Below are 19,910 nucleotides of genomic sequence, written 5' to 3'. Positions count from 1 at the left end.
TCGTGACATAATAGTTAAGGCATTGACGAGTTTTCTAATTTGTTGAGATTCTCGTGAGAAATCGGTCCGAAATCGGATTGAGGAGGGGCCAGATTTGGTTCGATCCCGAACCGGGCCGATTGAGCAGCCCGTCCAGAAGTAACGGCGGAGGGAACTGCGGAAGCCGAATCCTTCGCTGGCTCGCTGAAGTCCACGGGGTCTCTTTGACTCTTCCTGCCTTCAAGCGACAGAGCACCCATTCCTTTTATCGGCTCATCGGCCGCTCTTTCCCCGGAATGCCCTCCTTTCCGACACGTAATCACGGCCTTTGCCACCTCCAGCTACCCCCTCCAGCCGCCAGGATCGAAGCGACGGACGGAGGGGCGCGTTCGTCAAATCGCCTCTGATCTTTGGCCCTTCGCTGTGAAAAAGTGCCCGATCTAAATCTCGAACGCTCCCCTCTGCGCGTGACCCCCAGCTCACTCTCCTCTTCGTCTTCTTCTTCGTCGTCGGACGACATTTCCACGACTCTCTCTCTCTCTCTCTTAGACGGATCACAACCTCGCATCTCCCGGCGACCCTACCGCCTTCTCCGCCGTCCGAGCCGACTCCGGATCTGTGAACTCGCCGGGTCAACTCGGGGAATGGCTTCTCCGGAAGCCGATTCCCTCTCCCGCTTGACTCTGGTGGTCGCCCCGGCTCTCGATAGGATTGTAAAGAACGCCTCCTGGCGCAAGCACTCGAAGCTCGCCCACGAGTGCAAGTCCCTCCTCGAGAAGCTCTCCCCACCGCAGCCATCGCTCCCCTCCCCCGAGCCCGACTCCTCCGAGCCCGAGTCGTCCCTCCCGGGGCCGCTCTTCGACGGGCCCACCCAGTTCTCCCTCGCCGACTCCGATTCCGTCCTCGGCCCCCTGATCAACGCCTGCCTGTCCGGCAATGTCAAGATTGCCGATCCCGCCGTCGACTGCCTGCAGAAGCTGATCGCGCACGGCTACCTCCGCGGGGAGGCTGATCCCGGCGGGGGCGGAGCCGAGGCGAAGCTGCTGGCGAGGGTGATCGAATCCGTGTGCAGGTGCCACGAGTTGGGTGACGATGCCGTCGAATTGTTGGTTTTGAAGACCCTGCTGTCTGCGGTTACTTCCATGTCTTTGAGGATTCACGGGGATTGCTTGCTGCTGATTGTGAGGACTTGTTATGATATATACCTTGACAGTAAAAATGTGGTTAATCAGACCACCGCCAAGGCCTCATTAGTGCAGATGCTCGTGATCGTGTTTAGGAGAATGGAGGCAGATAGCTCGACTGTCCCGGTACAGCCGATTGTGGTTGCAGAGTTGATGGAGCCAGTCGAGAAATCGGATGTGGATGGGTCGATGACCCAGTTTGTTCAAGGGTTCATAACCAAAATTATGCAGGACATTGATGTGGTGTTGAATCCAGTGACGCCTGGTAAGAATCCACTCGGCGGACATGATGGGGCGTTTGAGACTACCACTGTTGAGACCACTAATCCGGCAGACTTATTGGATTCAACCGATAAGGATATGTTGGATGCAAAATACTGGGAGATTAGTATGTACAAGACGGCATTAGAGGGTAGGAAAGGGGAATTAGCAGATGGAGAATTGGAGAGAGATGATGATTTAGAGGTTCAGATTGGAAATAAGTTGAGGAGAGATGCATTTTTGGTGTTCAGAGCACTTTGCAAGTTATCTATGAAAACACCTCCAAAGGAGGCTGTGGCAGACCCGCAGTTGATGAAGGGAAAGATTGTGGCTTTGGAGTTGTTGAAGATTTTGTTGGAGAACGCAGGAGCTGTTTTTAGGACAAGTGACAGGTAACTAATCCAAAACTAGAACGAATAAGAATCTGAGTGCTTCAATCTGTACTCACCTGTTACTGGAGGAGTTTTATGATGACTATCAACTTACTGTGTGGTAGTTCATTTAAGTTGGATTTCTTAATTTACTGGTTATGCCTTGACTGCATGATAGCTTTGATAGAGGAACTTGTTCTGTGATATATCTGTGTATAAACAGCATGCTAGAACATCATGACGATAGAAAATATCAAAATTGGAATGAGAGCGTGTTTTACTACTAAGTACATATTTGATACAAGGGTTGCTTCAAACCTGAAGTGTGACAACAAGAGTTGAGAAAGAGTCATAATGAGATTTTACTGATGTGGATGATGAGAATAGCATCTAGATGAGCTCACACAGGGGGTATAACACGTTTCTCTGTATTTTGTTGGAGATACCTGTCCTCACTTTGGGATGCATGAGCAGTTTAACTACTGAATTATGGATAAGGATATCTGCTTGCTCTTTGGTGTCTAAAGCATTTATTCATTGGAAGACCCCCCCATGCTAGTAGAAACTTTCTTTAGTTGTTAACTTTTGGTTTGGAGGCTCCATTGCCATTACAATTGAAGGATGATTGATGTCTTAGATTCTCAGTTGATTGATGATTGTACCAAAGTTTATTGATGATGCTTGGCAAAATAGTCTTGAACATTATAACGTCCTAGCTTTCTCAAGCGCACTCCTTCCTTTGCCTTTGTTAGGCATTTGTACTTCCTCTATGCTTTTTGCTTGTTTAACTCTATTAAGTTGAAGTTTCATGTCTTTGTTCAAGCATTTCTTCTTCCCTTATTTGAACTGTGTTTTTTTTTTTAATTATTCTTTTCTAGACACTGCTTTGGCCTGTGATATTTTAATTGGTGATCAAAATCTTTCCCCTTTTTGTTGATTTCTATTCTTCTGTGGAATCTGCGTGCTGCACTTTCTTTGCCATTCAGGCTCTTAACTTTGTGGCATATCCTTGCTTTGATGTTGTAACAATGTACTTGAAACATAAAAGCTCTTATCATTCAGGTTTCTCTTTGTTGCCTTGTACGAAGTCATGCTCTTTCATTGATGTGACAAAACCTTCTATGAATTAAGCTCTCAAATTAATTTTCTGTTTTACTGCTTTTGTTGTAACAGGTTTCTAGGTGCTATTAAGCAATATCTATGTCTGTCATTGTTGAAGAACAGTGCTTCCACGCTTATGATTGTTTTCCAGCTTTCTTGCTCCATCTTCATCAGTCTGGTGGCCAGATTCAGAGCTGGATTGAAAGCTGAGATTGGAGTATTCTTTCCTATGATTGTACTGAGAGTTTTGGAGAATGTTGCTCAACCTAATTTTCAACAGAAGATGATAGTGCTTCGGTTTTTAGATAAGCTCTGTTATGATTCACAGATCTTGGTAGACATCTTTATCAATTATGATTGTGATGTCAATTCATCTAACATATTTGAGAGGTATGTCTTTTTTGTTCTGTGAAATTGACCCCTTTTGATACTGTAGTGCAGCAAATGATGTAGCACATTTATCATTGAATTCAATGTGTTCCAATCCATTCTACTCATTTTTCCAGAATGGTCAATGGACTTCTTAAAACTGCTCAAGGTGTCCCTCCTGGTACTGCTACTTCACTGTTGCCACCGCAAGAGGCAACCATGAAACTTGAAGCTATGAAGTGCTTAGTGGGTATTCTAAAATCAATGGGAGACTGGATGAACAAGCAGTTGCGTATTCCAGATCGCCATTCTAATAAGCTTGAACCAGTAGAGAACAGTTCTGGAGTGGCAACTCCTCCTATGGCAAATGGGAATGGAGATGAGCCTGTTGAAGGATCTGATGCTAATTCAGAAGCTTCAAGCGAAGCCTCTGAAGTTTTGACAATTGAGCAACGTCGGGCTTACAAACTTGAACTTCAGGTGTGTGATCGTCCAATTTCCTTAATGCAGGCAGAAATAATTTGTCTCTGTTATTTGCTAATTCATTTTTGGTGGAATCCCCTGTGAAAAATTTCTGCCAGGAAGGTATATCTCTTTTCAACAGGAAACCTAAGAAAGGAATTGAATTTCTCATGAATGCGAATAAGGTGGGGAATTCACCGGAGGAGATAGCAGAGTTTCTTAAGAATGCATCAGGCTTGAACAAGACTTTAATTGGTGATTATTTAGGTGAAAGGGAAGAATTATCGCTGAAAGTGATGCATGCATATGTTGATTCTTTTGAATTCCAAGGAATGGAATTTGATGAAGCTATAAGGGTGTTCCTACGAGGATTTAGATTGCCCGGAGAAGCACAAAAGATTGACAGGATCATGGAGAAGTTTGCAGAATGTTATTGCAAGTGTAACCCGAAAGCATTTACCAGTGCCGACACAGCCTATGTTCTTGCTTACTCTGTCATACTGCTGAACACTGATGCTCATAACCCTATGGTGAAAAGCAAGGTACAATCACTTCATATAGTTGATTGGGTGTTATATCATTGAAAGGTCTTCATATTTCTCTCTTCCTGTCTCCTTTTAAACTGTGCAGATGTCAGCTGATGACTTCATAAGGAATAATCGTGGGATTGATGACGGGAAGGATCTACCTGAGGAGTATCTGAGATCACTATTTGAACGGATATCAAGAAATGAAATCAAAATGAAAGACGATGATCTGGCCCCTCAGCAGAAGCAGTCTTCGAACACTAACAGGATTCTGGGTTTGGATGGTATCTTAAACATCGTGATTCGCAAGCGAGGAGAAGAAAATGGCATGGAGACCAGTGATGATCTTATTAGACGCATGCAAGAACAATTCAAAGAAAAGGCTCGCAAGTCTGAGTAAGATTAACTGTTTTTCCTTTGTTTCAAATAATTTGCAAGTCTGAATTCATGGTGTAATCATACTTTTTCTATTTTTTCCCATTTAGCACTCCAGCCATGTTCTCTTGTCAAACAGTTAATTTTTCCCAAATGGATGTTGCATTAATGGTGCATAGATATGCCCAATAAATTTTCCATCACATTATCTTGGAGAAATTAATTAAACTAACTTGGCAATCGACATTTGAGTGGCTTGGAATTTCTACAATTTCTACGTAATATTTCTTCTATGCCTGTTTCGATTGCAAAGGAAGTTCAATGAATTTGACCATCTTCATGCCCCAGCTAAAGCTATAGAATTTGACAGTGCTTTGTGGATTTCAAATCTGGTCATGCGATGTTTCCGCTTTAGTGGCATGTTAGAAAGAAAATGGAGGCATTCTTTTTGATTTATTTTTGTTGGAAATTGTAGGTCAGTCTACTACGCAGCTACAGATGTGGTGATTCTTAGATTCATGATTGAGGCATGCTGGGCTCCGATGTTGGCAGCCTTCAGCGTCCCACTTGACCAAAGTGATGATGATGTAGTTTTAGCTCTTTGCCTTGAAGGCTTCCGCTGTGCCATCCATGTCACTGCAGTTATGTCCATGAAGACTCATAGAGATGCTTTTGTGACTTCATTAGCCAAGTTTACCTCCCTCCATTCACCTGCTGATATTAAACAGAAGAACATTGAGGCAATTAAGGTTGCTATCTGGCCCTAAATTCTGTCACCGTTAATTTTAATATGTTAATTCATGTTTTCAGTTAATTTTTCTCAAGTGAAATCTTTATATCTCTAGCACCATAAATCGGCACCGTAGTTCTGGTTTTCTGATCTCTCTAGGTGTGCTCTGCATAGATGCTCAATTGATACATGCAACTGCTGTAAAAGTACATTTCACAATTTAAAATCCAATTTGATAAGACCTTACTGTGGATCTGATGTTTCATGTACTGGATGATGGTAGGCAATTGTAACCATTGCGGACGAGGATGGAAATTACCTTCAGGAAGCTTGGGAGCATGTCCTGACATGTGTTTCTCGGTTTGAGCATCTACACCTTTTGGGAGAGGGTGCTCCTCCAGACGCCACGTTCTTTTCCTTTCCTCAAAATGAATCTGACAAATCAAAACAAGCTAAATCAAATATCCTTCCTGTTCTTAAAAAGAAAGGACCCGGAAGAATTCAACATGCAGCTGCTTCTATGTTAAGGGGTTCATATGATGGTGGCAATGCTTCCGGGGCAGTCACATCTGAGCAGATGAACAGTTTAGTCTCCAACTTGAACATGTTGGAGCAAGTTGGAAGCTCAGAAATGAATCGGATTTTCACACGGAGCCAAAAATTGAACAGTGAGGCTATCATAGACTTTGTGAAGGCTCTCTGCAAGGTCTCTATGGATGAATTGAGATCTGCTTCTGATCCCCGTGTATTCAGCCTAACAAAGATTGTAGAGATTGCGTATGCACTTTCCTCAGACCTTTTGCCTTTCCCATTTGATATTGGAAACTTGTTCTTAATGTGGAATGCTTGACTGTATATGTAATGTTTATCTCTTGTGACAGGCACTATAACATGAACCGCATCAGACTCGTGTGGTCAAGCATCTGGCATGTGCTGTCTGAGTTCTTCGTAACCATTGGTTGCTCTGAAAATCTATCAATTGCAATTTTCGCCATGGATTCTTTACGGCAATTGTCAATGAAATTTTTAGATCGAGAGGAGCTGGCAAATTATAACTTCCAGAATGAATTCATGAAACCTTTTGTCATTGTCATGCGTAAGAGCAGTGCTGTTGAAATCAGAGAGCTAATTATCAGATGTGTCTCACAAATGGTTTTGTCTCGAGTGACTAATGTTAAATCAGGATGGAAGAGCATGTTCATGGTACACATACTACTTCTGTGTCTGTTTGTAAATTACAAAAGAAGCTCAGTTAGTTTTGCTCGAAGTGATGCTGATTATTATCACTGTTCTTGAACCTTTTCCAGGTTTTCACAACAGCAGCTTATGATGATCACAAAAACATTGTACTCTTGGCTTTCGAAATAATTGAGAAAATTATACGAGACTATTTCCCATACATCACGGAGACTGAAACCACCACTTTTACAGACTGTGTCAACTGCCTCATTGCATTCACCAATAGTAGATTCAACAAGGAAATTAGCTTGAATGCTATTGCTTTTCTCCGATTCTGTGCGACAAAACTTGCTGAAGGGGATCTTGGGTCTTCATCACGGAATAAAGAAAAGGAAGCCTCGGCAACGATTGCTCCATCCCCTCGAAGGGGTAAAGATGGAAAGGTGGAGAACGGAGATATCCTGGAGAAGGATGATCACCTGTACTTCTGGTTCCCACTGTTGGCTGGTAAGGATGCATCACAACTTCCTTATGCTGTACTTATTTTCCAATTGACCAGGAATGATTTACTAAGGGCACCATGGGATTGCTATCTCTTTAAAACTAATTAGGATAGAATAGCTGCGTAAACCCTTGGAAGGCTTCTCAATAAATTTGTTGCCTAATGCTTAATGAAAATAAGAGAGCTATGGGCTTGTCATTTTTATAGGATTTTCTTTGTTTCCAAAGGTCTCCACAGTTTGACGGCTAAAATCGGGCCTTCAAAGTTTTCTCCTTCCAAACTAACTGAAAAATATGAGGGATAAAAACTAGGAAAAGTTGATCAGTTTGCATGCCTATAGGTCCTTTATAGAACCAAGGGCCTCTCCACTATTTTGTTAGTCTTACAGTGGCAAGTCATTTGACATACTTTCTTCTCTATAGATATTGGATATTTCTCCTTGTAATTGGTCGCATGCCCTTGGTACTCTAGCATCTGAGCCTCAATTCTATATCAAATAAGAAAGAAGGAAAGGAAAATATTGAGAGAGTTTTTCATTCCCTTCCACATGAAACAGTATGCCTGGCTTATTCATGAGAGATTTCTATTCATCCCTTTATAGGGCAATTGGTTTGGACTTTTAGCTATTTGCATATGACTTCAACAGGTTTATCAGAACTCAGCTTCGATCCTAGGCCTGAAATCAGGAAGAGCGCTTTGCAAGTACTGTTTGAGACTTTACGCAACCATGGACACCATTTTTCGCTGTCTCTATGGGAGAGAGTATTTGAATCAGTTCTCTTCCCCATTTTTGACTATGTGCGACATGCTATTGATCCTTCTGGAGGAAACTCACCTGGGCAAGAGCCAGACAGTGAGATGGGTGAGCTTGATCAAGATTCATGGCTCTATGAGACATGCACTCTGGCTCTCCAACTAGTTGTGGATCTTTTTGTTAAGTTTTATGGTACAGTGAATCCCCTACTAAGAAAAGTTCTGACACTTCTCGTAAGTTTCATTAAGCGGCCTCACCAAAGCCTTGCTGGCATTGGTATTGCTGCCTTTGTCCGTTTGATGAGCAACTGCGGGGATCTCTTCTCCGATGAGAAGTGGCGGGAAGTGGTTTTGTCATTCAAAGATGCGGCTAATGCCACACTCCCCGATTTCTCTCATATTCTCAACGGGGAAACCACAGTTGGGAGCTATGAACACACAATCAATAGACAAAGTAGTGATGAGTTGGCCGAGTCTGGAACTCCTGATGATGATCCAGAGAATGCAAGGGCTCGATATCTTTTTGCTTCTGTTTCTGATGCAAAGTGCAGAGCTGCTGTCCAACTTCTACTTATCCAGGTAGTTTCTTCATTTCATGGTTCTCAACCAAGGATGATAATAAACTTATCAAAAAGATGTGAGGTCTGTTTGTGGGGTAGATAGTGAACCCAAATTTGCGTCTGCATTTCTGTTTTCCATGCTATTAGAATTGACCAGGAACACGAAGTTTATCCTTCTTCAGATTTTAGGGCCATGTCTCTGTTGGAAACCAGGAATGTCTAGAACTGAGACATTAATTTTTCAACAAAATGAGAATAAAATGTCCGACTCTCAGTCCCCTTAGGTTGGATTCAATAGCATATGCACTGCGTCTTTCGAAAAAAGGGAGTCATCCTGTAGGAGAAGTACGTGATCGCCTTAGTTCCGTTTTCATTCAACTTTTAGTATGGTTTACACCCAATAATTATGGTACAAATGGAAGTTCTCTAATTTTCCTTGCATTTGGTATTCGCTCCTTTTCGTTTTCTTCCTAGGGGTTTAAAGTTTTCATTCACTTCTCCACAAAGTTTTTGGTTTTGGGAGAAACACTGAGTTTTCTTCATTGACTGACAGGCGGTGATGGAGATCTACAGCATGTACCGCCCTCACCTTTCTGCTAAGAATATATTGGTCCTCTTTGATGCCCTGCGTGATGTGGCATCACATGCACACAAGACCAACAGTGATGCTGCTCTGCGTTCAAAGTTGCAAGAATTTGCCTCAATGACCCAAATGCAGGACCCTCCATTGTTACGTCTCGAGAATGAGTCCTACCAAATTTGCCTGACGTTCTTACAGAATCTGATGCTGGACAAGCCTGCAGATTACGATGAGGTTGAGGTGGAGAAGCACTTGGTTGACCTTTGTCAAGAGGTTTTACAGTTTTATATCTTGGCTTCCTCCTCTGGACTCGTAACCAAGTCGTCTTCAGGAGAGCAGCCACGTTGGCAAATCCCTTTAGGCTCTGGGAAGCGAAGAGAATTAGCTGCTCGTGCTCCTCTTATCGTGGCGACATTACAGGCCATATGCATTTTGGGGGAAACTTCGTTCGAGAAGAACTTGGCTCGTTTTTTCCCATTATTTTCAAGCTTGATATGCTGTGAACATGGCTCGAACGAAGTCCAGGTAGCTCTGAGTGAAGCGCTGAGCTCATCAGTAGGCCCCATCTTGCTTAGATCCTGCTGATCTCTGGTAAAATGAACTTGTTTGATATGTATGATAGTTTTGCTCATGTAATTTCTCACCTCGCTTTCTGTAATAGTTATTCTTTCGGAATTAGAAGTGATAGAATATGAAGAGATAGAGATGTTTTTGCCTTTAGCAGTGCTTTTTAAGTTTTCTTCAGTAGAATCCTCCCAGTATTGACACAAGTTGCCAAGATCTTCCCCTCCCTGTATTCATCTATTCTTCCAGAATGATCAGAAAGTACACTGTATGAATGCTTGGATTTGGTTTTGAGAAGCAATTTTGTTGGTTTCTCAGCCTGAAGGTCCTGCAAATCTTATTATGCATGATGAGTGGATTTCATAGGGAAATGACAAATGGCACAGTCCATCTCTCCTCTTTCATTCCTGAAATTGACTCAATTTTCACAGGGTTTAAGCATTTTTAAAGAACGGACAGAAATTATCATGAAGCATTTTGTACTAATCTTACTTTTAAGAGTTCGCTGCCTTTTAAGAGATAAAATAATTTATTCTATGAGTCGCGTTAATCTGATTGATTAATTATGCTTTGCTTACTAAGGTCCAAGGACAGTCCTAACGACGTTTGCTCTCCCGAATCCTTTTGCGAACACGAGGTTGTATTATGGTACTAGATTGGATTAAATTCTACATCACGGTATAAGAGAGTAGGGGTGGACACCAAAGTTTGAACATTTTACATGTGGTACTACATATAACGCGCGTGCACCGCCATGTTCGTTCTCTCGATAAGATTGAGAGGATGTGATGAACGATAATCGAGTGTCTAGTCTATTTGTAATTTAGAAAGGAAATTATTTGGAGTCATGAAACTTGCTAGTTTCTAAGAGGGAAGAGAGAAGTGGGTCATAAGTGGAGAGGAAAACAAAATTTTTTTTCTTCTGTAATCTCGAGGGGGGAATGGTTGCCATTATTTTACCATTCGGCCATTGATGATGCTTTGCTTGTTTTATTAACTTTGTAAAAAACATGGAATAGTGATCTAGAGAGTATTATAGAAAGGTTTTGACTATACATAATTGTAAAGATTTTAACTTCTGTTAAAGGTTATTTAATTTTCTGTACTTGATGGGATTATTAAACACATTGTAAGCCTTCAAATTATTGTTACGATGAGGAATATAATTTTTAATAGATTAAAGCAATCGATCATGTAAACTCCGGTGTCACGCTCTACCGAAACCAACGTAGACATAAGATAAATTAAAAAAAAAAGGTAATTAGTCCGCACTAAAACTTTGACCTTTAGCCCCCTTGACCTGTACAGCACAGCCGCCTTGACCTGCACAGACGCCATGTCATGATGGGGTAAAACTACTGTAATATGTTTCAAGAGTTTTGGACGTTGATAATCATTTTTTTTAACATTGGGATCAATTCTACCTATATTAATATTGATACTTTCGTGATATCAAAAGTACGCTTTTGCTTTCGACCAAAAAAAAAAAAAAAGGTACGCTTTTGCTTTCTTGTCGAAATTTAAAATAGCATCCAAATTTTCAAAATTATAAAAATGAAGAAATGTGTATTTCAAAATTTGTATATCTCGAAGATTTCAACTATTCATGATTAAAAAAAAAAGTGAAAGTACACACGCCGCAAGATTTACATTAAGTAGAAAGTAAAAATTTAATCAGACACACTCTTAGTTAAAAATGGAAGGTGATAATTTAGGCATCATTTTTAAGCCCATTTAGTAGATTCAACATCGTAATATATCTAGCACTATATTGACTCGGACACAATTCCTAGGAGTGAGCATGGTTTCAAGGTAGAACCGAAAACTTGGAATCGAAATCTATGGGAATCGATTTGGTTCTAGGTTCCAAGGTATGTAGAGTATATTCTAAGTTCTAAAAATCGAGGAACTTATTCTAATGGGTAGGTTTTAGGTTCCATTACCTAGAACTTGAAACATGGATCCTATATCTTAAAATAATTTTTGTATTTTTCTTGATATATGTCTTCGCATGATCCTACGATATTCTATAGCATCCGATGATGGGTGTATAATCTAGAGCCAAATAAATTTTTAGGTTTTAGATTCCAAAAAATGATGAACCTGTTCCAATGGGTTGATTTTAGGTTCTAAATGTAACATACATGGAACCTAAAATCGTTTATGTCTACTTTCCCTTAGCGGTTATAACATTCACTCTCATTTTGCTTGACTAAAAAAGAAAAAAGAAAAGAAAAGAAAAGAAATTGGCGGGTTTTCGGGTACTCTGGAACCGACTATAGAAGCTGTGACATGGTAGGTTCCAGGTTTCAGATTCCAAAAAATGAGGAACCTGGTCCGATCTAGCTATACATCAAACAAATAATTTGGTAGGATCTAATGACTCATATGGAGTGGGTTAAAGATATTGACGCATGATGACTCCTTTCGGCGGATCCATAAGTCTAATATATGGAGTTATTTCAATTTTCCTTAGAAGAATATGTTCATTGAAAATTTTAAAGTTTATACACTTATTGTAATAAAATTGAAATATTTTTAATTTATACAATCAAGTCCCAAGCTTTTTAAAAAAAGAGTACAATCAAGTCTTTTGGATAAATAATGCCCATACAATTCTCTATGCGGTATTATTTGGAATTTTGTGTACACAACAACTTCGATTTGCCTTTTTCAATACACATATTTAATTTTAGGATTTGGCGCACAATCACAACAAAGTAAAGCGTAAAATGAGAAAAGGAAATCAAGACACAAAGTTTTATCCCGATTCACCCTTAAATTAGGGCTACGTCTAGCAGAGGATTCAATTATAATTAATACATCGCACATTTCCGTTACATCCTTCTATTACAAGAGAAAAATAGTATATATAGCAGTAGCTATTCATGGACCCAAGCGCAAATTATCAATGAAAAATATGGGCTCAAACTATAAGAGCGGGATTTCGTGTTTCTCTATCGATGATGAGTATGAACCAAGCTTCAATATATAGGACTTGAATTATACTTTCAAGTGAAGTTACTGGCCTAATTGCTCAAGTTGAGAATTTCACGACTTATCATGGCTCTTTTGACGGAGGATTACGACTTAATAGGGCCAATTCAAATATTTAGGCCGGATCATATTTCACCAATAAAGCTTAGGACCGTTCGGGTATGTTTCCCCAAAAATTGTCTTTACCACACGTCTATTTCTCTCCCATGGCATCATCTGAGGTGCTTCACTTTGACTACAACTCCATAGCTATTCCATCAAGCCATAAGAGCAGCTGCAGTTGGTGATAGATTCCTGAGAAACTACAGACACAAGTACACACATTCCTACAAATTACTATAATCTCTCCTTCCTTTTGCCTTCTAAAGATGGCTCAGCTCAAGTGCCAGGGCATGTGCATGAGAGGTTCATCACCGGAGCTCCAGTTACCGAGCAACGATCTCAAGAGGTTCTTCATTCTATGCTTTTGCTAAACAAGGATATGTGTGTGTGTATATATATATATATATATATATGTGCGTTTCCAAGTGTTCTCAAGCTGCATGCGAGCGCACATAAGAACGCGAATTGTTTCCGGTTCTAGGGATGAAGTGAAGTAGTCAGTCGGTCCGATGAACGGTTCATGGGCAAATCACAAAGAAACACGAAACACCCTTTTGGCCTCGAGTTAAGTACTCGCGATTGAGTTCTCATGAAATGGTTGAATTGTCCATAATGATTGTTCCCTCAGCAGTTCTAAGGAAATGCATCTTCCGAGAACCCGCGAGCTCAGGATGAATTTTTTCGACCTTTACTCGCATTGGAAATAAGATCTGGTTTATTATGTAGCCTGTCAAGAAAGCTAAGAGTTGACAACTGTTCTTGCAACTGCTCTTCTGTCTGTTTCAACTTCTTTATATGTTTCTTTGTTTTCCATTTTCGTTTTTTGTGTGCTTGCTACCGATTCTGGAAAAGAAGGAACGTGAATTGGTGGCCTCGAAAGGCGACTATGTCCTTAATCTCTGCCTCCGAGGGCGAAGCAATGAAATCCGAAACAGGTGATCTATATAATGAGTGTGCACGACCAGACATCTTGGGAAATCCTACTTAGTGTCACATAATTCTTTGTGAATGCCTGTTACGGTTGGAGCAGTGGTGTTCCAATAAAGTTCTGTTCTATCCTACAAATTTTATCATGACAAAGTCGGGCGGCTTTCGATTTTGCCTCTATGCTTCGCCCGCTGCTGCAGCGGTGAAAATGCACTCATTAAGCAGTTGGCCTTACAATGATTCGTTCCTTTGCAAATCCAGGACACTGGTCGAGGATATCAGATCGCTCCGGCTGATCACAGCTATCAAGACCCCATACCTACCCGATGGCAGATTGGACCTCGAAGCCTATGACAGCCTGATTGATATGCAGATCGCGCAGGGTGTGGAAGGAGTCATCATTGGTGGCACAGCCGGGGAAGGACATTTGATGAGCTGGGACGAGCACATCACTCTCATTGGACACACCGTCAATCGCTTTGGCGCTTCGCTCAAGGTGATCGGCAACACAGGAACTAACTCCACTGCGGAAGCAATGCAGGCCACTGAGCGGGGCTTTGCTGTGGGAATGCATGCTTCCCTTCACATCAATCCTTACTATGGCAAAACATCGATACTCGGCTTGCTTGCTCACTTCAATAGTGTTCTGCCTATGGGCCCCATGATAGTATACAACGTGCCCGCGAGGACGGGTCAGGACATACCTCCTAGTGTCATCCAAACCTTGGCTACAAGCCCGAACTTTGTCGGCATCAAGGAATGTGTTGGATACAGTCGGGTTAGGCAGTATGCGGAGGATGGGATCACGGTTTGGTGTGGGATGGACGATCAATGCCATGATGGCAGGTGGGATTTCGGGGCTACAGGAGTGATGTCGGTCGCCAGCAATTTGATTCCCAGCTTGATGCGGGAATTGGTTGCAGGGAAGAAGAATCCTGCATTGAACGAAAGGGTTGCGCCTTTGATCAAATGGCTCTTCCACGAGCCAAACCCGATCTGATTGAACACTGCTCTGGCTCAACTCGGGGTGGTCCGGCCGGTTTTCAGGCTCCCTTACGTGCCCCTTCCTCTATCGAAGAGGCTAGAGTTCGTGGGCTTGGTGAAGGACATTGGGAGGGAGCATTTTGTGGGAGATAGAGAAGTTCAGGCGCTCGATGATGACGATTTCATCTCGGTGGGAAGGTATTGATACCGGTCATCTTCATTCCGAACAGACATCCATAATGTTTCATTTTGCTTCCACAGATTCTACTATGTTGTTCGGTGATGAAATTAGCTGGAACAAGAATTAAGGTGCATGACTTCGAAATTAAGAAGCATTAGACAGACAACTGTTAACATGGTTTCTGTTCTTTTTCTTGTCCGCCATACTTACTTAATGCTACTTGTCTAACAAGTAACGTCTCGGAGGAGCGATCGCTCTGCGACCGACTTCTTTTATCAGCAAATTCGAACTGGGGAAATGAAATTCTAATCATGCACGAAGTGCCTAAACGACTTCATCTTCATGTCGATGAACATGCGATTCTCAAACTAGAAAGGCATCATGCTTCATCGAGTTGTTCCGATGACGATTGACAGAAGCATTTTAAGCTCATGGATGCGAGTCGCGCTCGGATGAAGACCGCAGAAAAACATGGCCACCGATCTAAACGCAATGTCACCTGGAGAACCACAAGCTTCGGTTATCCTGATTCGCTTAGGAAATCAGAAGACGGCATGAAGGACAAACCATCTCATTTGCAAAGCGAAGTTCCTGCAATAAAAAAAAAAAAAAAACGAACATCCTGTTCGATGTGTATGATAGTTTAGCTCATGTAATTCCTCACCTCTTTTTTGTAATAATTTTCTACTTTTCCGGAAATATAAGTGATAGAATATGAAGCGATAGAGATGTTTTTGTCTTATTGGCTGTTGTCTTTAGTAGAATCCTGGGATGACAGTCCAAAAAGTCCTAAAATTTATTATACGGCGGTCAATTCAGTCTTAACCTTTCAATTGTACCAATTTAGTCTTAAATATTTTGACTATTTTTTAATTTTATCATAAACCTTCTAATTGAGCCAATTTAGTCATAAATCTTTTGAAAATTTGTCACTTCGATTCTAAACCTATTATTTGGATAGATTGGCCGGAAGGACTACATCCATTCAAGCAAGATAGACCAACCAAACCGGGAACCAGATTGATTGTTTTTTTATTCCTTAAATGTAAAACTAATAATCTGCAGTTTTTTTTTTATTTCTTAAATGTAAACCTAATTTTAGTTAATACATTAAAATTAAAGTTTGTGTTGCCCACCTCTTCTAATAATCCACTAGTTCCATTTGACCACCCGAGAATTGGATGGATTGGTCGGTCCGATCTTAGGACCATTCATTTCGGTTCTTGAGTGGTAGCGGACTTGATCGGGAACCGATCACCCCTAGTCGTCGGGCCTCGACAATGGCCAACAACCTGCTAAAGGTGAGAGCTAGTGTGGCTTGCCCGACCCTCTCCTCTAGCTAGTCCTCAAGGCCAGAGACTGGCTAGAGGAAGAAGGGGAAAAAAGAAAGAGAAAGAAAGAAAAAATTAATAAATAATACAAAAAAATATAGAATTATTATTAGAAATTGTCAATTTCAGCGTCAATCATGTCACGTAGGATGGTCATCATCTAAGTTAACAATTTTCGGCCAAAGTTGGTCGGACGGTGACACAATGTGAAAAAATTTATGATTGAGTTGACAAAAGTGCAATATATTTATGACTTATTGGAAAAGTTTCTCTAAAATAAACAGATAGATGAGGCCTTTGGTATGAAAGTCGTCTGATAAAAGTGAAAACTAAGATACTGAAAACTTAAGTAGTAGATATCGAAGCGCCGGCCGCTTCAATTATTGAAAATGGAAACGAAAAGTTGTTTGATGATTCATAGCGCTTAAATAAGAATATTATTATCTTTCTAGCAAACATGGAATAAGGAGAAGCATCGAAAGGTTTTGACACTATGTACTTGTTAAACATTTTAATTTCTTCTAGGTACTTGATCATCTAACTAATTAAATTAGTCATGTGCAGTTAAAACAATCAATAAAGCTATGAAGAATTAGAGGTTATCAAATGCACTTAATGATCTTAAATGCTCAAAGTTTAATTTTCTGTTCTTAATGTGGTTTTTTTTTGGGTTGAAGTTCTTAATGTGGGTTATTAGACACATCCTAAGCCTTCAAAAGAAATCCATGTATGAGAGAACTAGAAAGCGAAGTTAATACATGAAATTATTTGATAATTGTGGTAAGTCTAAAGCAATCAATCATGTAAAATTCGATGTGACATTTGCCTAACCTCACTTAAAGCATAAGAAAGTTCAACAAAAAAAGAGAGAAGGTGTGGGCCCCCCTCCCGCGAAACTGCATGTTTAAAGTTTTTTTTTTGTTTTTCGCACTCTGGGTAAAATTCAAAATTTTATCCAAAATTCACAAAGAATTATATGCAAATTTTCTCGTCGTCATTGATATATTGTGAAAGTTTCAAGTATTTAAAATTAAAATATCACGATTTACATTAAGTAAGAAGTTAATATTTAATCGGATCTGTTCTTAGTAATAACTTCGACATCCTTTCTTGAATCAATTTAGTAAATCAAATGTCTTAATATTTGTAGGATTGCATAGACCCGAAAGCTGTTTCGATTTCGGTCCAATGTTGACTGAAAGTCCTGATTTTGTACACGGAGTCCAATTTAATATAAACAGTCTAAATAGTAGTACAATCAGGTCTTAAACACTTTTTTTAAAAAAAAAAGATGTAATCAAGTCATTTAGACAAATAAATATCTATAAAATTATCGATGTGGCAGCATTTTGAATTTCGCATACATGACAACTTTAAATGCAGTTTTCAATACACCTTTATAGCACTTGATTTTATGTTTAAGTGAAGTTAAGCAATTGATTTGCTTAAGTTCGAAAACTTCACAATTTCATTGCTCTTTTGATCAAGATTTACGACTTAATTACATCAATTGAAATATTTGGAGCCCTATCATATTTCATAAATAAAACTTAGGACCTTTAGGCTAAAGTTTCCCCGAAATTGTCTTTACCATATGACTCTTTCACTTCCATATGTCATCAATTCAGTGGCTTCACTTTTGACCTCAACTCCATAGCTATTCGTCAAAGCCATAAAATGCAGCTGCAGCTGGTTGGTAATGGATTTCTACAGACATAAAGACACACATCACGTACAGATTGCAACATTTTCTCCTGCCTTTTGCTTCTAAAGATGGCTCAGTTGAAGTGTCAAGGCATGTGCGTGAAAGGAGGATCGTCGGAGCTCCGAATACCGAGCAATGGTCGCGAGAGGTTCTTCACCCTGTGCTTTCCCTTGACCGATTTCAATCAATTATCTTGTTCGATGTATAATTACTATCGAGTTTCGACTAGTACGTCCGTATTGTTTGTATGTGTTATGGAAGCGCGCGTGTGAGCGCACGTAAGGACGTGAATTGTCTCCGGCGCTAGGGATGAAGTGTAGTAGTAAGTCAGATGAACGATTCATTGGCAAATCACAAAGAAATGCAGACACTCTTTTGGTCTTGAGTGAAGTACTCGCCTCGAGTGCTCATGAAAAGAGTGAATTGTCTATAATGATTGTTGGCTCAGCAATCCTCTTTTGGATCCGGCGAGTTCGGGATGATTTTTTTTTTTTTTTTTGACCTTTGCCTGCATCGGAAGCAAGATCTGGTCTGTGTAGCTTGTTAAGAAAGCTAGAGTTTGTCGAATGTTCTTGCTACTTTCTGTTCTATCTGTTTCAACTTCTTACATGAACATGTAAGACTTTTTTGTTTCTCCATTTCCTTTGTTTGCTCACTATGATTCTGGAACAGAAGGAATGCGAATTGGAGGCCTCGAAAGGCCACTATGGTCCATAATCTCTGCCTCACCATGAGAAGCCACGAAATCCAAAGCAGGTGATCCATAGTTAAAATCTGTGCACGGCCAGACCCAGATTGCAAAATCCTACCTAATAGATGTTACAGACTCAACTCCTTATGGATGCCTGTTACCGTAGCGAATGCACTTGTTGACATCGAGTTCTATTCAATCATTCAAATTCTATCATGACAAGGCCGAGATGGTTTTTGATTTTGTTTCTATGCATTGCTCCGCTGCTGCACGTGGTGAAAATGCACTCATTAAGCAGTTGGCCTTGCAATGATTCGTCACTTTGCTTATCCAGGACTCTGGTCGAGGATATCAGATCGCTCCGGCTGATCACAGGCATCAAAACCCCGTACCTACTGGATGGCAGACTGGACCTCAAAGCCTACGACGGCTTGATCAATATGCAGATCACGCAAGGTGTGGAAGGAGTCATCGTCGGGGGCCCAGCTGGGGAAGGCCATTTAATGAGCTGGGACGAGCACATCTCGCTCATTGGACACACCGTCGCTCGCTTTGGTGCTTCGCTCAAGGTGATCGGCAACACCGGAAGTAACTCCACCGGTGAAGCAATGCAGGCCACCGAGCAGGGCTTTGCTGTGGGAATGCATGCTTCCCTTCAGATAAATCCTTACTGCGGCAAAACATCCATACCTGGCGTGCTTGCTCACTTCAATAGTGTTTTGCCTATGGGTCCGATGATAATATACAACATGCCGTCCAGGACGGGTCAGGACATTCTGCCCTGTGTCATCCAAACCTTGTCTGCAAGTCCGAACTTTGTCGGGATAAAGGAATGTGCTGGAAATGATCGTGTTAGGCAGTATGCAGAGGACGGGAAGACGGTTTGGTGCGGGATGGATCATGAATGCCATGATGCTAGGTGGGATTTGGGGGCTACGGGAGCGATGTCGGTCACTAGCAATTTGATTCCTGGCTTGATTCGGGAATTGGTCGCGGGGAAGAAGAGTCCTTCGCTGAACAAGAAGCTCATGCCTTTGATCGAATGGCTCCTCCATGAGCCGGCCCTGACTGGATTGAACACTGCTCTGGCTCAACTTGGGGTGGTCTGGCCGGTTTTCAGGCTTCCTTATGTGCCGCTTCCTCTATCGAAGCGGCAAGAATTTGTGAGGGTGGTGGAGGACATTGGAAGAGAGCATTTCGTGGGAGAAAGAGAAGTTCAGGTGCTTGACGACAATGACTTCATCTTGGTGGGAAGGTATTGACATTGGTCATCTTCATCCAAAAAGACATCATGTTTCATTTTGCTTCCTCAGATTTACCATGTTCACTAACGAAATTAGCTGGAACAAGAATCAAGGTGCATCACTTTGAAACTAAGAAGCATTATAAGCATAGATATTTACATGACGTGCGTTCTCTCTCTTCTCCGGCGAAGAACATTCTATAGATACTATCTAGGCCGTCTGCGAAATGTTTTGCGGAATACAACATGAAC

General features: G+C 41.1%; 2 protein-coding genes and 1 pseudogene across 3 annotated transcripts; all 3 read left to right on the top strand.

Moving 5' to 3' along the window:
* Positions 1-431: 431 nt before the first annotated feature.
* Positions 432-9,814, top strand: LOC115756365 (brefeldin A-inhibited guanine nucleotide-exchange protein 2). The gene is made up of 11 exons (XM_030696092.2): positions 432-1,816; positions 2,969-3,286; positions 3,403-3,745; positions 3,847-4,269; positions 4,358-4,650; positions 5,105-5,378; positions 5,643-6,136; positions 6,241-6,562; positions 6,667-7,045; positions 7,687-8,372; positions 8,907-9,814. The coding sequence occupies exons 1-11, from the start codon at positions 624-626 to the stop codon at positions 9,516-9,518; spliced, it is 5,337 nt and encodes a 1,778-aa protein (XP_030551952.2). The 5' UTR covers positions 432-623; the 3' UTR covers positions 9,519-9,814.
* A 3,048-nt stretch (positions 9,815-12,862) lies between these two features.
* On the top strand, positions 12,863-14,712 carry LOC125312506 (annotated as a pseudogene).
* Positions 14,713-17,647: 2,935 nt separating this feature from the next.
* On the top strand, positions 17,648-19,695 carry LOC115756398 (4-hydroxy-tetrahydrodipicolinate synthase, chloroplastic-like). Of its 2 annotated transcripts, none has more exons than XM_030696152.2 (3): positions 17,648-17,872; positions 18,397-18,480; positions 18,750-19,695. In XM_030696152.2, the coding sequence occupies exons 1-3, from the start codon at positions 17,793-17,795 to the stop codon at positions 19,675-19,677; spliced, it is 1,092 nt and encodes a 363-aa protein (XP_030552012.2). In that variant the 5' UTR covers positions 17,648-17,792; the 3' UTR covers positions 19,678-19,695. The 2 variants fall into 2 exon arrangements, with proteins under 2 accessions (XP_030552012.2, XP_048132005.1); XM_048276048.1 differs by lacking the exon at positions 17,648-17,872 and adding an exon at positions 17,913-18,253.
* The last annotated feature ends 215 nt before the right edge of the window (positions 19,696-19,910 follow it).

Source organism: Rhodamnia argentea, chromosome 3 (assembly GCF_020921035.1).
Source record: "Rhodamnia argentea isolate NSW1041297 chromosome 3, ASM2092103v1, whole genome shotgun sequence".
NCBI lineage: Eukaryota > Viridiplantae > Streptophyta > Magnoliopsida > Myrtales > Myrtaceae > Rhodamnia > Rhodamnia argentea.
This window is presented reverse-complemented; position numbering and strand designations above follow the sequence as displayed.

Excerpts from the sequence above, each read along its gene's own strand:
- LOC115756365 (XM_030696092.2), top strand. The coding sequence starts at position 624 with ATGGCTTCTCCGGAAGCCGATTCCCTCTCCCGCTTGACTCTGGTGGTC. Across the intron at positions 3,746-3,846 it reads CTTACAAACTTGAACTTCAG|GAAGGTATATCTCTTTTCAA; the intron begins GTGTGTGATCGT and ends AATTTCTGCCAG. Across the intron at positions 7,046-7,686 it reads CTGGTTCCCACTGTTGGCTG|GTTTATCAGAACTCAGCTTC; the intron begins GTAAGGATGCAT and ends TGACTTCAACAG.
- LOC115756398 (XM_030696152.2), top strand. The coding sequence starts at position 17,793 with ATGGCTCAGTTGAAGTGTCAAGGCATGTGCGTGAAAGGAGGATCGTCG. Across the intron at positions 17,873-18,396 it reads CCGAGCAATGGTCGCGAGAG|AAGGAATGCGAATTGGAGGC; the intron begins GTTCTTCACCCT and ends ATTCTGGAACAG. Across the intron at positions 18,481-18,749 it reads AGCCACGAAATCCAAAGCAG|GACTCTGGTCGAGGATATCA; the intron begins GTGATCCATAGT and ends TTGCTTATCCAG.